This window comes from Chamaea fasciata, unplaced genomic scaffold (assembly GCF_029207755.1).
Source record: "Chamaea fasciata isolate MVZ Bird 193981 ecotype frontalis unplaced genomic scaffold, bChaFas1.0.hap1 SCAF_3, whole genome shotgun sequence".
NCBI classification, from domain to species: domain Eukaryota; kingdom Metazoa; phylum Chordata; class Aves; order Passeriformes; family Sylviidae; genus Chamaea; species Chamaea fasciata.
In genome coordinates, this window is record NW_027094088.1 from 107262208 (window position 1) to 107279681 (window position 17474).

The 17474-nt window shown below is 44.6% G+C and overlaps 2 protein-coding genes across 3 annotated transcripts in view; one reads left to right on the forward strand and one right to left on the reverse strand.

The window, feature by feature from the left end:
* The window catches only part of FKBP1B (FKBP prolyl isomerase 1B), a 52327-nt gene extending 43639 nt beyond the window's left edge, over positions 1-8688 (forward strand). For both annotated transcript variants that reach the window (XM_066180569.1, XM_066180568.1), the window contains 2 exons: positions 5244-5356; positions 7985-8688. In XM_066180569.1, the coding sequence (XP_066036666.1) occupies positions 5244-5356; positions 7985-8113 (242 nt within the window). In that variant the 3' untranslated portion in view covers positions 8114-8688. The remainder of the gene's footprint in view (positions 1-5243; positions 5357-7984) is intronic.
* Positions 8689-12925: 4237 nt separating this feature from the next.
* SF3B6 (splicing factor 3b subunit 6) lies at positions 12926-17271 on the reverse strand. The gene is made up of 4 exons (XM_066180010.1): positions 17013-17271; positions 16653-16771; positions 14628-14766; positions 12926-14127 (listed from the first exon to the last, which is right to left on the reverse strand). The coding sequence occupies exons 1-4, from the start codon at positions 17040-17042 to the stop codon at positions 14038-14040; spliced, it is 378 nt and encodes a 125-aa protein (XP_066036107.1). The 5' UTR covers positions 17043-17271; the 3' UTR covers positions 12926-14037.
* Positions 17272-17474: the final 203 nt, after the last annotated feature.

Consider the following 17474-nt stretch of genomic DNA (forward strand, 5'->3'; position numbering starts at 1 on the left):
TCTCTCTCCCTCTTTCTGCTGCCAAAAAGTGTTCAGGAAGTAGCTGTCTTCAAGCATATGCATTGCCTTTACATTCTGTAGGTAACTACTGCTTGGAAAAATGAGGGAATGGAATACTTCATAGATGAAGGACGCTGATTTTTGGAAGTCACCTATTTAATTCAGTTTATCCCCTCAATACTTGTGAGGTAAGTGAATCCCATTATATAGGATAAAAAGAGAGCAACTAGTGAAATCAAGAGATTTGTCCTGGATTAGGATCTTCATCTTCTGATCCCCAGAATTTGTCAACACTGCAGAGACAAATAATTCAGTAAACACTGGAGTCAGTGAAGCCTGGGATACAATTTTGCCTGCTTCATTTAGGGATGGATGGCTGAGTTAATACTGCCTCACTAGGGCCCTGTAAAAACCTGGCAGTCTAGCACTTGGTTTAAGGTACCTTACCTTTTGTAAGGTGGTTGACTGAGAACGACAAACAGTTCCAGGAGGTTATTTTAGCCCTAACATCTAAATTGAGATGGCATGAATCATTCTTCGAGACGGCCCTCTTTCTCTATTAACCATAAGAGTAGCCTAGATGACAGGTTGAGACACAGTTTCTACCTTTGAACTGGACAACATTAGCAGTGGAATTTACACATGAATTTTCCAGGTTCAGGCACAGAAGCTTGGTTGACTATCCTGGGACAGCCTTCAGTGTTCTCTCTCCACCCATCCTTTGTGTGGACAACAGTTTGGCCATGGTTTGAGGCAGGGTTTTGTTGGGACAATAGGTGTAATAGGTGTCTAACAGCTAGGCTGGCTCCGTGGATTTGTGCTATGTGATTGCTTATATTCCCAGCTGAATCATTCTCAGATGAAAGAAGAAAAGTAAGCAAAAAGAAACGGTCTGTGGTCAAGCCTTTCCATTTCCTTTCCATTCCTGACCTCTCCTCAATAACAGAGTTTCTCTGATAACAAAGATTGCACCTTTCTCTTGGTAGAAGCTCGTACAGGCTCTTCTTTCTACGCAGATTTTTTCATTACATGCGTAGGATCTTAATGTTGGTATGATTCCTATTCCTCTGCCAAATGCGGTTGAAATCAGCTCAAAGACTCAGAAGTTATTAGGCAAGTGCAGACAGTGTTATTTCATTAGCTCTCTTCCCTTAGGAAACAGACTTCAGTGATGGGATCTTAGCTAAAGTGGTGCAGTGCTAAAAAAGTAGTGCAGACACAGCTGCAGACACACCTGTGTTTTAATAAGAAATAATAACTTTTGTTGAACCTCGCCTGAAGTTGTTTTCACTGCAAGTTTAGCCCAAATGGCATTGTAGTCCTGGCAGTTTGGATGGATCTGTAGTTATGTTCCTTAATAAAATGATCCATCTACTCCTTAATCTGCAGCTTCAATGAGCTGAACATCAGTGATTCAATAGGACCCATGATCTGAAGTGTCTCCTTTTCTATATCCACTTCATTTTAAAACCTGATTTTCAATTAGGATGCCTCGTAGATCAGAATGTTTTCAAATCCATATATTTCTGATATTCTGATAACCAAGTTTGTGCAATTGATTATTTTAATACAATGATTTTCCCTTTCAGAAACCTAAGGGTTTTTTAACGAGTAGCCATACAGGCATCTAGATGTCCTTGCTCAGTCAAAACTCTAATTGATTGTTCTGACTTGGAAAACAATGTCATTGCTGAGTTCCAGACTGTGTTTTTTTTCTCCTTGCTGTTAGCTAGATAAATAAAGATGTAGGCTGAAGATGGGCATCCATCCTTGTTGAAGAATATTAACTAAATCAATTTTTTCGCCAAAAAAAATCAATTGGTGCATTAGCAAGACAGAAGATAAAGCATTGTGCTTTTTTAGTTCCCAGGAGCCTGCATAGACAACTCTAACTCTCAGAACCAGAGATAAAAAAGATCTAAAGTTCACATCTAAATTTGTATCGGAACTTCTTCAGGGCACATGGAGTCTCTGACTCATTTCCAGACTGGATATGCATTTAAAGGGCACTCACATAAAAACTGACCCTCCTGCCAGAGCTTCAGTGAATACAGACATATTTGACTCTGCACCCCAGTTTGTCTTCCAAAAGCAGTAAGGTGATGACAGAGGAAATTACATTTATGAGTCCATAACCTCATGAATTTTCAGCTGTTGCTGAAAATAGGATATTGCTGTAAATATAGAAAAGCCTGATTTCTTCTACAAGGCCTAACACGTCTTCTATGGGCATTTTCTAGTGAAATGAATTAGTTTTTAAATGGTGTATCAAACTAGCAAGCTCATGGGAAGATGGAAATGTTACTTTAAATGGGAAACATTGTCCAGGAGCTGTTGTCAGAATCTCTGAAGAGTTAATTCTGATTCTGCCGCTGGTTTGATGTGGGCTTTTTAGTAAACCATCAGAGCTTTAAGCTAAGAGTTTTAATAGGATTTAGTTACAAAGTGAAATAAATGCATAATAAAGTGTTGTGGAACTTTGCATCTGAATCTGAACTTTCAGATTGAGGCTGTTTTATAATAGCCACATCCTTGGGCTAATGTGAAGAATAATTAATGTTTGTGTACTGCTTTGAACATACAAACTGTAATGATAGTACTAAGTTTGAATATTAAAACTATTAAATATTGGGATTCTGTAACAGTCTCCTTCCATTTCATAGAATCATAAGGTTTTATGATGTGTTTAAAAATAAAGTGCTCTGAGGAAGGACTGTCACTTAAATTTAAGATCAAATACTTCAAAAAGGATTATATTATTTGCCTGAGAGTTCCCCCTGAGCTGTTTCTCCCTGCCTGCCATCCCCCAATACAGGCTGAATTTCTATATTATAAATTAATCCATGTTAGTCTGTAGCTGGAAAACCTTGTTCAGAAGCTATTGTGGCTTCCCCGCCTGCCTGGAGGGGTTTGTGGATATCACAGAGCTGATACATTGCATAGTATGTGAATTTCCCCCTGTACTGGTGAGGCCATTCCTTGTTCTATGTCCAGTTCTGGCCCCTCAATTCAGGAAGGACATTGAGGGGTGGAGTAAGTCCAGAGAAGGGCAATGGAGCTGGGGAAGGGTCTTGAGGGTAAATCCTATGAGGAGTGTCTGAGGGAGCTGGGAGTGTTTAGTCTGGAGAAAAGGAGGCTCAGCAGGACCTCATCACTCACCACAACTCCCTGACAGGAGGGGGCAGCCAGGTGGGGGTCAGGCTCTGCTCCCAGGGAACAAGTGACAGAACAAGAGGAAATGGCCTCAAACTGTGCTAGGGGAGGTTTAGGTTGCACATGAGGAGGAATTTCTTCACAGAAAGGGTAATTGGACATTGGAATAGGCTGCCCAGGGAGGTGGTGGAGTCACCTGGACCTGGCACTCAGTGCCATGTTCTGTTTGACAAGGTGGTGTTGAGTCATAGGTTCGTCTCAATGATCTCAGAGGTCTTGTTCAACCTCATTGGTTCTGTGATTCTGTGATTCTATGTACTAGCATCAGAGCACACATACTACACTTCATTATTTTATTGTGGAATACTAAAGGATTATGTTGGGCACTAATGGTAATGGTTATGAAACATTCCTTATGGGCAGGTTATTCCATAGTTTTCTTTCTAAGGCCTTGGGCACATGCATAGTGTGTCTGAAGGACCAGCTTGGACAAATGTTGGACTTGGCTAATGGCTTATTAGCCTTAATATGGCATTTGATTTTAATATTGATGTAAAATATCTGGACAGAGAACCCCACTGGAATAATCAAACACTGTATGCTCATAACTGCAAGTCCAGAACTCCATTGCCACTGATTTAACTACTAATGAATTTGGAGCCATCTATGTCTGAGCTGTTGTTTGGACTTGCCTTTACTCATTGCACAGAAGTAGGCACTGCTGGGATGTCATTCATTATGTCCTAATGTACATACCTAGATCTGGTTAGATGAATTGCTCTCTGAAAGCGCATTTTTCTCTGACTTGCTTATCTGTTTTCTCTGAGTAATTAGCTCAGAATTAGCTGGCTACATCTTAGAAGCCTAGAAGTTGGCAAAGTTAATCCTATCTTTTTAGTGTCTGTTTTTTATTCTGGCACATCTCTTCATATTTACATCTGATCCATAGCACAGACTTTTTAAGCAAGCAAAATATGCCTCTTTGTTACTGGACAATAATTGATAGTTTTTCACTGAAAAATAAAACTTGTGTCTCAAGCTGATCTGTTAATACAACTGCTGTAATGGAAAGAAACGAGTAAGACTGTGTCTTAAAGACACCTTTTCTCAGCATTTTTCTTCAATGCTGGACTTGTTAATGTTCTTTGCAACCAGAGTCTTTCTCAGATTAATGAACTTCTCTTTGTACAACCCCTTGCTTAGGAGAGTCATGGTGTATGCCCACAACGCTGGCTCTACAGCACGACAAAGAAAGGATTGATTCTAATATATAAATATCAGCCCAACCTTGCAATGTCTAGAGGAAAGCATTTTAAGTGCCAGGTACTTCTGAATTGAAAGCAACCATAATCATCCACAATTTGAAAAGAGAAGGAGAAGAGCTAATCATATAGTGCTCTATGAAGCTTTGTCCATTTACTGAGGAATCTGGGCATGTGTTCAAAAGCCATGGATTGAACCAGTGCCATCCAAAGGAACAAGTAACGTGTTCTGTGACTGTCTCTCGTGGCTGACTGAGAACATGAAGAACGAGGGTAGTAGAGCATTTGTATGAATGTCTTTGCAGCTTTCATATTTGTGACTGCAGAGTCTCTTCTGTTCTTTCTGTATGAGGAGAGACAGAGTTGTCATGTTGTGTAGAGGTTTCACACACATGGTGTGGGATGGCCCCGTTTGTGTAACACACGTTATTAGGGGCAGCCCTGGATCAGGCACCTGTCTTGGGATTCTCTCCTCTGCTGCCTCCCACTTGTTCCTTGCCTGCTTTATCCACTTAGGCAGGGAGCTCCACTGTGCAAACAACAACTGTTCTGTATGTCTGCGCAATGTTGGGTGCAATATGGATTGTTACCTATTGCATTGAGAATAGTTAAAATCATTTCCATTTTAGAGCCTAAATTACAGGAAGGCAAAGGTAACAATATGCTACCAGTGCTGTTGCCTCTCCTGCCTTTTGAATGAGGCCTCAAAGTAAAAATGGAAATGAGCAGCTGATGTGACCAAGACATTAATTTTTCCCTCCTTCCCTCTCCTTCAGCGCTTCAATTTAGATGTAGCTCAGACTGAAACTGTGTGTCTTGTTTTGGCAGGAATGCTACAGAATGGAAAGAAGTTTGATTCCTCCAGAGACAGAAACAAGCCTTTCAGGTTCAAGATTGGCAGGCAGGAAGTCATTAAAGGATTTGAAGAAGGTGTTACACAGGTACTAATAAATTGCTCTGGCTGAACCCAGAGCTGGCTGAAGGGTGTGTGAGCTCAGCAATGTCCAGGGCAGTGGTGACAAGACCAAGTGGAAATCCCAGTGTAGGATATGGTGTGTTTTTGTGTAAGCGTGGTGCATTGGAGCACAGTATTTCCTGTAGTTTCCATCCCTCCATCCATCCATCCATCCATCCACGCAGGGCTATCCCCTGCTCATGAGCCTTTCCCCATGGTAGGCATTTGGGTGGGGAGAAGTGAAGTCCCCTCCTCAGGTGCCGTGTAAGCCCTGTCCCTCTCCCGTGGGCAGCTCCACGTACAGACATCAGTGGCCTCCTAAAATGTTGGGGTAGCAGCTTTTCTATGGAGTGACCTCTATCTATTCAGCTACTCCATAAAAGCCCAAGCTGCCCTTTTTGATGACATCCACGACCCAGCTACACATTTTGACCCTGACTGAATAAGGTACCACACTGCACTGTTGCCTTTTTATGACTTCAGACTCCTAGCTACAAAACATTCACTGACCAGCTCTATGCTGAGAGAAAGAAAACTGCCCTCCATTAATTATAGTGTGAGTGCCAGCACAGTAAAAGCCTCACAATACAATTCACTGCCAGGTCTTGCTTTTTGTGCCGTGCTGTGAGGGCCCCCCACACATGAGGAGTGTGATCAGGCTGCTCAAGAGCACAAGTGAATGAGATCAGGCTGGAAATTCCTCCTGACTTCCCATTTCAGGATCCAAGAGCTCAGTGTAGGAGTAACTGCTCAAGTACTCTTGTAGTACCAACTTGAACGGGAACAACTTCCTATGCTTGAATAGAGAGAAGGGAAGAATGCAAAATGAGAAACAATCCACTGAGGAATGATGCAACCACGCTTTTCCAGAGAGGGGTGGAAGAGACAAGGATTTCCAGCCCTATGGAGAAAGCAATGCAAGCATTTTTTTCTTTCCTGCCAGAGGAGTCCATTTGAGGAATCCTAGATTGTGAAAAATGCCATCTTCCTCTGAAGGATTTGAGTTGGACTGTTTATTGCTTGCTTTGCAGAAAGGCCTAAGAGAGCTCAGAACTGCAGAGCTGTAGGAACCAAAAGCCAGTGCAGATAAAGCAGCATCAACAAGCACTGGGGGAATCAGTTCATCCCTTCCTCGACTGCTCTCACTCCCCGACTCTTGTCCCTTAGAAAATAAGTGGCTGAGAGCCATTCCAGAAACCCATGTGGCCACATGCTACCCTCCTGCTCCTCCTAGTGGATCACTGACACAAGTCGAGCTCGTGGCTGTCTCCTTCCACCCCAGGGTTTGAGGGATTTGGGGAGTGTGCTGGACAGAGTCTCTGGGAACAGGCACTTCCCTATGCCCAGCACGCAGATTTTGCAAACCTTGGTGTAATGACTGTCAGATGTCAACAAGGGTCTGCATTTCTCTGCTTTGCTTCTGACAGTTCAAGTTTGCCTTATCCCTAAAACCGTAGGCATGACCTACCAGCTGCCTGGTTTGCAGGGACACATCCAAGCACTGGACAGCCGGCCCCATGCAAAATCTCTGTGGGGACCAGGGGAGGTCATTGGCTTGGACATCCTCAGCCCAATGTCATGAGTACTCCTTGAATGTGGGAAAGTTCATACCCACATTTTTCTTTAACCTGAAGTAATTTACTCTCTAGCTTTGGTATATTTTATAGAACCTGAAAACATTCAACCTGAAAAAATTCTCAACAGGAGTTATCACATAATCTGTAGTCCAGTGATGTGCCCGATCTTGGGAGAGAGGTCTGAGTTAAAAGCACTGCTTCAAACCAGGGGATGTTTCTTGTGAAACAAGAAATGTTTCATATTAGCCAGTGACTATTCCAACACTAGTGTATGGTTCATGAACAGCAGTTTGAAAATTTCCAAAATACTCAGAAGATAACTCCAGATCTAAGTGAGCAGTTCCCTTCAGAGCCAGCCTGGAGTGAGGGACATCAGCATTCCTGCCCATCCCAGGGGCAAGGGCTCTCTGCCTGGATAAGCAGCATAAGTGAGATGTCTGCCCTGGGGCTTGGACTGAGTTTAGGGAAATAAGTGCTGAATCTTGCTATGTTGGGCATTGATCTCTCATGAACAGAGAGCTGTGAGGGTTTTTTCCCTGCTGATGGTGTTTCTTGTACCCTGTGCTCTGCAGAAGGAACTCAGACCTCCTGCAGCCTGCCCCAGTATAGGCAGGATGGACCGAACCTGGTGTTAAAAAGACTTTGTGTCACTTCCAGACTGGTTCTGGCAGTTTAAGTAACTCTTTTGAGAGGCCAAAGCAGTGAGGAGGCCCATGCCCATGTCTGAGCTGTTTATGACAGCTTCAGCTTGAAGCAAAACCATTTGGACTCAGAATCATAGTGTGGCTTGGTTTGGAAGGGACCTTAAAGATCTTCTCCTTCCAAGCCTCATACTCAGTAATCTTAAAGGTCTTTTCCAAACTAAACAATTCTATGAATCTGGTTGTCCCAACACTCCTTGATTCTGTAAATATGCCAAGCAGTGATTTTTTTGTTTGTTTGTTTTTTGGGTTTTTTTTTGTTTGTTTGTTTTTTGTTTTCCTTCTAATCCTGTTTTCTTCTTTTGTCTTCTCCTTTCTCCAACATCCAAAACCCAGATGAGCTTAGGACAAAGAGCAAAGTTGACCTGCACACCTGAGATGGCCTATGGAGCCACAGGCCACCCTGGGGTCATACCTCCCAATGCCACGCTCCTCTTTGATGTGGAGCTTCTCAGGTTAGAGTGAACCTTCCCGAGGGAGTTGGCTGGAGACATCTGTTAATAACCATCCGTTCCTTCCTGCCTTGCCAGCGGCAGGAGGAATCTTCACTGGAATCCCAACCTTCCCTGCTCGAGCTGTCCTGTCAGTAGTGCCTGACGCTTGGTTTCCTATGCCTTCCTTCTCTTTTATAACTTTGTGGTGTCTGTATTTGCCTTTTATTAGAAGCTTTGCTCTGAGGAAAAATGTCTCCTGGTGTAACATTTCCGAGTTGTACATTTTATTTAATTTGCATGTACGAAGAATTCACAGTGATGACTGAAAATATATATAAATATAAATATATATATATATTCCTTATTGAAAAAACCACTGCCTTACTGTACACTTAAACCAATAAAAAATAAAAACCACAAAAGGTGCTCAAAAAAAAAAAATCCAATGTACGCCTTGTACATGAACGGGCATTAGCCAAACAGAGTTACCTGCGCTGCCACTTTTCTCAACTTGTACGTTCTGCTTGCTGCTGTTTTAAAAAATTCTGTCTCATTTAAGAATTATAAGTATATATATATATAAAACAATAAAACCTTGATACTTTACTGTTTCTTATCCTGTTTTTCTCTTCTGGCTACCAGGATGCTCTTTGCTGTACAAGAAGTTCTTCAGTCATCAACCCATTTTTTGTTAATTATTCCTCTTACATGAAATACGTGTAGCTCCATGCACTGCTTCTATTAGAGATGGCCCAGTGGAAGATCTCTGTGGGACCAGAGGTACCAGGGACATGCAAGTAGGGGATGCTGGGACAGTTTTCCTGACTCTCCATTTCCCCTGCCTCTGTGGGCCCCTCAACTCTGGCCAAAATTTGGCTGCTGAAGAGATGGAAAGTGCCGCTTGTCAAAGACATGCAGTGCTGGTCTAATTCTATGCCTTTACAACAGTAAAACTAGTGTAATATTTTCTACTGGAACTGAGCAAGGCTAGAAAAGAGCAGGATTATGTGCATCCATCTTTCAAAAGAAATCTGAACTGTGGGATGATGTGGCCGTGGAACACTCTGGGGTTTTTAGGCTGCATCAGCTGCTGCTGTTTACAAAGCCTGCAAACAGACAATGTGCACTGGGCCTCTGGCACTTGACACTCAGCAGTATTTATTTCATTTGCTGCTTATATGAATTCATGAAATGCTGGTTTCTCCTCTGGAGACAGGAAAATGTATTGGCTGTTACTTACCTGGGTTTGGGAGCAGGACCTGATCAGCAAAGCTTTCTCTGTGCTGTTGTTTTGCCTTGTCTGATTTCTTTCCATTCGGCTCAGTTTTCCTCTTTGCTGTAGAAAATCCAGGCATCACTGGGTCATGATGTTACTTTTATTTAACTTGACTATAAACTATTTGCATGGTTTTCTACTAATGGATGTTTTGATGGCAATATTTCAAACAGTTGTGCTGTTTCTATATCTATGTAAGGAGAACATGCCCAACACGAGCAGTCAGACAGTAAAGCTACAGAAGTGGCCTCAGGTGACACCTCCTGGAGTTGGGAGAGGGAATGAGCACAGAGAAGTAAAACTGGTGATCTGGCCAGGGACCATGGCTCATTGTCTTCTCTCTCCAGATGTTCATTTTACCCACAGAGCTGCATTTATTTCAGCTTGGTAATTAATAAACCCATAAATCTATATCTTACAGATTTTTATACACTGAGTGGAGTGAATGCTTTTCTCACTTTGCTTTCCATAAAGAAATGAAGGGATTTTCAGAACCCTTTTCTTGGTGGAAATCTCAGGTCACTGCAGCAGCTGGGTTACACCTCCACAAACAGTTCTTTAATTTAGGGCATGCTGTTAAAAATTGGTAATTGGATCTGTCAGGATCTCATGACCACCAGCTTTCACAAATAATTTGAAAAGGTCCTGCTCTCCTTTGCCACCGCCCTGGCCTTCCTTTCACCACTGGGTCACAGGTTGCACCTCCCAAAGTCTTGGTTAAAGGTGGTGTGGCTCTGCTGTGCCTGACAAACACAGTTTGATTCAGCCCATTGGTCTAAGATGTTCCTATCAATGGCCCAATTTAAGTTAATTGCTTATTCAAAAAAAAAAAAACAAACCAAACCAAAAAAACCCCCAAAAAACCCAAAAAAACCCCAAACCCAAAGTGTGATAGAATCACAGAATGGTTTGGGTTGGAAGGGACCTTAAAGATAATTTTTTTTCCCACCTCCTGGACTGGAACACCTTCCATTAAACCAGGTCATTCAAAGCTCCATCCAGCCTGGCCTTGAACACTCCCAGGGATGGAGCATCCGCAACCTCTGTGGGGAACCGATGCCGGTGCCTCACCACCCCTCACAGTAAAGAATATCTCCTAATCTGTGATCTAACCCTGCTTTCTGCCAGTTTGAAGCCATTCCCCCTTGTCCTGTTACTCCATGTCCTTGTAAATAGTCTCCCTGCATCATCTCCCTTCAGGTACTGGAAGGCCACATTTAGGTCACCCCAAAGCTTTTCTTTCCCAGGCTGAACAATCCCAATTCTCCCAGCTTTTCCTCATGGGAGAAGTGCTCCATCCCTCTCATCATCTGTCCCACCTCTGGACTGGCTCTAACAGGTCCACGTTCTCCTCTGTGCTGGGCACCCCAGAGCTGGAGGCAGCACTGCAGGTGGGATCTCACCGGAGACCAGTGCCTGCTTTGGGCCCTTTCCTGAATGTCCCAACAGTGAACGGCGATGCCAAGGATTGTGTGAGTGACCCTGGAATGGCCCCATTCTCCCTCCATCCCCTCCTGACCTTGCTGTTTGAGAGCTTCTGCAGCATCTGAGACAACAGGCAGGGCATGGCTCTACCCTTCTGCTCCTGTGGGTCTCTCCCCAGGGAAACCATATTCGTGCTGGGCTCTGAGAGCTGATGGTACTTGATCTTATCACCTCTATCTGCAGTGCTGCCACGTGCTCTTCCCTTCTGCCCTCCCAGCACACACCAGCCATCACCCACTCCCTAAAATCCTTATTACAGCTGGCTGATGGAGCTCTCCTTCATCGCCTCCTCTCTGTGGAGACCTTGGTTGGAAACAGGGATTATTACATTTTTCATGCCAATTTCATTAAAAAGAAAAAAATCTGAAAGGAAAACTAACTGTGCTTTGTGATACTTAAGGAAATTAAGTCTTCAAGGAAATGTAATCTTCAGCTCTTTATTCGACTGCAAATGCGTTAATTTATTTAATTGTATCATCGATCAACACGGTACATAAAATTATTACCTCTATATAATAGATTGGAAAAAATTTACTGTCATTGCCTGTGTAATCAGATATACTCTAGTTACTAATTTCTAAACAGATTCAATGGGGAAAAAATGACCTTCCAGTCTTAATTTCATGCCCTACTTCCTGAAAAATTAAACGAGAAGTGAGCACACACAAAACCAGCACAGATGCAGAGTGCGAGGCTGGTAACATCTGCTTTATTTGCTGCCCCTCTGCCATTCATGAGCTGAACTCATTTCCCTGTTCTTTGATATTACATTTCAAACAAAATCTTGAGTAGATCTCATCAAAACAGTCCTCTGGGCATTCCATTTCCATTCCCCCTGTCTTGCAGGTACAAATTATTATTTCATTTTACATGTGCAGGGACATTGAAAGCCCTGAACAGGCACTGGAAGAAAAACTATGAAATGGAATATTTAATGAAAGACGGCAGCTGAGCTCTCAGAAAAATCAAAAGCTGCTGATCTTGAGGATTCATTGAAGGAATTTTTATTAATCTTATTACCCTAAAGAATGGCTTTTTATGTATGTTTTTCAAACAGCATCAAATCCTCATCGAAACAGACACTGCAGTGCAAGCACCATGCTCTCTGCTATTGACAGAAGCAATGTGGTATTTGCATATGATTTAAAACAAGGCTGGCAGCACACAGCAGCATTATTGGCAGTCTGGTGTTTATTATCACTGTTCATTATTTATTAGAACCATAAATCCAACATGGCAACAAGCATCTCCAGTTCCCATTTCAGCAAGGAGCCTTCTCCATGCCCAGCAGGTGGTGTAAATGATTTCAGCTACCCAGGTGTTTGGTACATGGATGTGTACGTATATACATGGCACATATAAATACATGTATTTATGTATATAGATGATATATATATGGGGTAGAGCAGTTTGTAATCCTTGAAAAGCCATGGATGCTCACACAGAAGCTAATCTCCCAGTAGTATTTCACCAATTTAAACATTTTTAGTGCAATCTGGTTCTTGCCTGGGAACTCTGTCTGTGTCAATCTGATGGGCAGGACCTGGAAGCCAGGCTGGCCATGGAGGGACTGCTCCTACTCTCCCAGTGCCTGTTCCTGACCTCAGCCAGGGTTACTGCTGCCTGCAAGGCTTCCTGCTGCAAAAACAGCACCAGTTTTAAGGGATGGATGCAAGGCTGCTTTCCCCCAGAGCTGGCTTGGAGCTCACTCTCCATGAGCCATTACTGAACTTTTCTTTGTAGCATCTGATTTATGAATTTGTAAGAGTTTCTTTGAGGAATGAAGAAAATCAGACCATTCAGCGCAAAATGACAAGTGTTTAGTTTCTCACTGGTTCCAGCTGGTAACTGTGAGTATTGCTGTGAGCCCCTCCCAGCTGCCCAAGGAGGTGCACAGCACAGGGCAGCTGCCAGGGATCTCCACCAGGTGAGATGTGGGCACTGTTCGCACAGCTGGGCACCCTCCCCTCACACACATGGACATCCCTGTACCCCCGAGATGGATGTGCTGCAGCTCCTGCCTGATGAATGACTCCTGACAGCACAGGTTACGGGCAGGAGGAGCACAGCATGAAGCCAGCCTTGAGGGAAAAAAAGCAAAATATGCAGACGTTTATTTTTTCACCAAATGGACACAGCATTGTTCCTGAAGTGACAGATTCCAACAAAAATTAACTTCAGAAAATGAAGGCATTCCTCTGTGACAGTACAATGCACTGAAAAACAAAACTGAATTACAAACCCCAGGCAAAGTATATTGTTCGCTGCCCTGGTTCTGCACTGGCTGGAAGCTGCCTAGTCAGGGAGTGGAACATCTGCAAACAACCATGCAAATAAATCCTCCCAAGGCAGGATACTACCCACATTCACACAACTTCCAGCTGGTTCAGAACACAAGCAGAGGTTATTCTTTCCCACCTCCAACAGATACTGGTTATACACACTCTGGATCACACTCATTTTTATACACAGAACATGAGTACTGAAAAAAAAAAGAGCCAAAAATATGTAAATTTGTTTTTCCTCCACCAGATGCTACACCTAAAAATGTATGTACAGAAAATGTGTTACAGTTCAATTATGCCAAGTAGAAAACAATCACACTACAGGTATCAAAATGAAAACCTTCATCTACTGTCACATTTTGGTCGTGTTCTTCACACCAAATCCTCAGTCCAAACCTGGGACACACAACAAAGCCCCCATACACTTTTTTTTTTTTTTTTTTTGGTGTGAGAACTAGGTTGTTTCACTGTAGCTGCTCAGAGCTGGCACCATCACCGAGAACAAGGTACTTAGACTGGAGTCCCCTTATCAGCTGGATCCTTTTAAAAGCCGTTCATCTTCTACAGTTTGTGAAAGAAACTTTGTTACAAATGTGGGCTTGGGCTTGCTTTGTCCAGTCTAACACAGAACCTGCTCAGTCCCTTCTTGAAAGCTCCTGCTAGAAACAGGTCAATGCAGCCTTTAGCAGGTCACCCTCAGCACAGAGAAGCCACGTCACCTTGGGGGATTTAATCTTAAAGCAGATCTCCCTGTGTTCTACATTTATTTATCTGATCTGAAGATATAAAGACTCATATTGCAGCTTATCAAATTTATAAGAGAAAAATTTACACTTTGTTAAGAATTCCTGTGTTTAGGCCAAGAACTCGCCGGCAGGGCTTGGAAACAGTTTTCCAAAAAAGATCAGTTTATTTTGGCGGGTCTGTGTTAATTCCATATTTTTCCTTGAGAAGCTTAAGCTGTTCTTCTTTCTTCTTTGTGTCCATCTTTTGGAATGCCTGTAATTAGGAAAACAAAAGATGCAAGAAGATGAAAGAAGCCTCTCATCTTATGAAGTTATTTCCCAGTATGTGCAACAAGCATCACTGTGAACTCCATCACCAACACACACACGAGCATTGTTTGATTCTTGTCCTTGGAGAATGTCCCAGGGCCCTGGATGCTGTCAGTGACACAGAGGACCTCAAGAACTGGAGACTTTTTATGCATAAAAAAGATCTCACCTCCTGCTGCAGCTGTGCAATTGAGGGGCCTCTGCACCCTCTCCTCCAGAGTACACTCCCCACAAACATGTTTTTCACCCCCTTTGTCCAAAGGTACTTTTTTTGCACTCAAATCACCAAATAAATATGAAACTCTGACCATGTATCCCATTCACTCCCTCTAACGGTTTGGATTTTTTTCTTAAAAATACCCAAGTAACTACCAAGTGATGCTGGGGTTGTTTTTTTGTGACAGCTCTGTTCGGAGGTGACTCCCCCAGCCCAGGTGCACTTACCCTGTTTGCATTGTAGTACAGCACCACGAGGTATCTGTTGCACACGTTGAACCCTGACAGGTGGTCACAGGCATTCTTGGCATCAAAGATGTCCTCATACACCACGTAGGCTGTTCCTCTGGTCTCAGGGGTGTTTCCACTGCACAGGAAGGGCACAATCAAGGTCAAATAAAATGAACAAGAAACACAGTTTGCTGATTTATTTCACAGTGACTGAGAGTAGATGAAATAATGCAACTTCACTAAAAAACAGTTTGTTATGTTTTTCTAGGTACTAAACTACATCCCTGCTTTCCACACCCAACAGTTCAGAGCCAGACAACAGAAAAATGTGCTATATTTTACTCCATAAGGGAAATGCACCTCTCTACAACAACTGGGTTGTTGAAGCTTTTGTCAGGGCTGCCATGTTGTGTCTGGAAAGAATTTAAATCTTTATTACAGCAATTAGCTTTTATTTAATATTAGACGACTTGTCTGTCAGTTGGTGGCTGTCTGCATCAGATATGTCCCTAGGATGGAACAGGGCTCCTGGGATGTCACAAAGTCAACTTAAGAGGCAGAACAGCCCCGCTGGGGCAAGCCCAGTGCTGAGGCACAGCCAGCACCCAAGGGAGCACCAATTCCATGTCCTTCACCTGAGGGATGGGACACAGGTCTGGACATACAACAATGAGCCCAGAGGGGCTACAGAGTTTACAGATCCCAAAGGTCTTGACTAAAAGATGGCAATAGAGACTTCACAATCACAACAACTGTCTCTAAGGTGCTTCTGAGAACTCCCGAGGACAAATCCACACTGGGATCTGTGCAAAAAAGAGGAGGAGAACGGGATAAACACTGCACAAAGCACAAAAGCCTTTACAGAGGGCCTTACTTGTTATGCCTTGGCACTGATGATGTTGGGATTTCTGTGGGAAATTACATGAATTAGTAGTTCTGAACAAACTGCTGGATGCACACACCAGTGCATCACTCCAGTGGAAAGCCCCTGATATGTCCTGATTCTGTATCCCACTATCATGCATTCCAGCCCACGTGTCTTCAAAAAACTTAAGTACTGGCTCTCCTTCATGCTCATTAGCAAAAATTCCACCGAATTAGCCAGGCAGTGTTTACATTGCCCCTTGTTTCCTCAGCCACTTCTCCAGTCACATCCACTGCCCTTCCCTGCTCGAGAAGGGTCTGTCTGGTGTCACATCCCAGCAAGGCACCAGCAGCACGTGTCCCCTTGGTGCCCTTTGCTTACAGAAGGCAACTCTGTAAAACTCACTTTACACAACAATCAGTCAAACAAACTACCGAGAGAAGCTGTGGATGCTCACCCCTGGAAGTGTTCAAGGCCAGGTTGGATGGGGCTCACAGCAACCTGGTCAGGTGGAAGGTGTTCCTGCCCACTGCAGGGGCTTGGAATGAAATGGTCTTTAAGGCCCCTTCCAACACAAACCCTCCTATAATGATCAAAGCTCAGGTCCTCAGCATTTGAACTAACCAGGAGAAGAACATCAAGGCTGCTGCAGACTTGTACAATCCCCATGCATTTTAGAACCAAAGGCACAGTCACATCTCCACCACCCAGACACGGTGTGGCCCGAGGACATCCTGTCTCTGGCACTCAGGGGTCGCTGCTGCTATTTGTTTCCAGTGAACAGATCCAGCAACAGCAACATCCCTGTTTTCCCTCTGGTTAATTACAGGATGTTTAGAAAACAGGAAAACTGGTCGTGCTCAGCTTCTGCCTTTCCTATTTTTACCCCAAGTCATCTGCTGTATTTGAAACTTACTTAAGCAAACAAGTCTCTCGTATTTTATCAACTTCCCCAAGTTCATTTCAAATTTAAGCTCATTCTCCGCACCTCCCAGCAGAATCATTTTCTAATAAATTCACGTGTTAGGAGCATCATCACATCCCACTCTGGCACTCGGGGCGCTGCTCCAGGGCATTGAACCCTTCCAGCTGTGAAACCCAGCGGCCGCCGGGGTACGTGAAACCCTTCACGGCCCAAAGAAGCCGGAAATACTCACACTCTGATCTGCCGGATGGGCCCGTACTTCCCAAAAATGTCGTACATCTCCTCGGCCGTGATTTTGTACGGCAGGTTCCTGATGTACAGGATCCGGTTGACCTCCGGAGGGAGCCGGATCTGATGGGGGAAGGACAAACGGTGTGTTAGACCCAGGGAACGCACTGCAAACCTTAAATCCAGCAGCCTACGGGCTAAATCATGGAATCACTGAACAACGGAATGCCTGGGGCTGGAAGGGACCTTAAAATATCAGCCAGTTCCACCCCCCTGCCGCCTTCCCGTCAGAGCGGCGAGGTGCCGGGAGCGGGACGAAGCCGGAGCCCGGCCGGGCAGGGACGGGACAGGGCAGCGCACTCACGTTGGCTCGTTTGGCTGCTTGCATCGCCATGTCGGCGGGCGGAGAGTGGGGGCCGCGGCCTGGGACAGAAACACGGGGGAAGGAGGCTGGAGCACAGACAACGGCGGGGGCCGGGCCCGGAGCGGAGATCGGCGGCGGGGAAGGAGGCTGGAGCGGAGACGGCGGCGGGGCCCGGGAACGACGGGCGGGAAACCCGGATCTATCCCAGCAGGCACCGCGCGCTCCCTTCACGGAACCGGATCTATCCCGGCGTGCACCGCGCGGGAAGCAGCAGCGCCTGACCTGACCAGCCTTCCCCACGTGACCTCCATCCGGCCCCGCCCCTTCAGTCCCGGCCCCGCCTTTGGCCCCGCCCCGTGACTAAGCCCCGCCCCGAGGCTAGGCCCCGCCCCTCCCGTGCAGCCCCCGCCCCGCCCCCCCCCGCGCTTCAGTCCCGGCCCACACGTTCGATTCGCTGCCAGA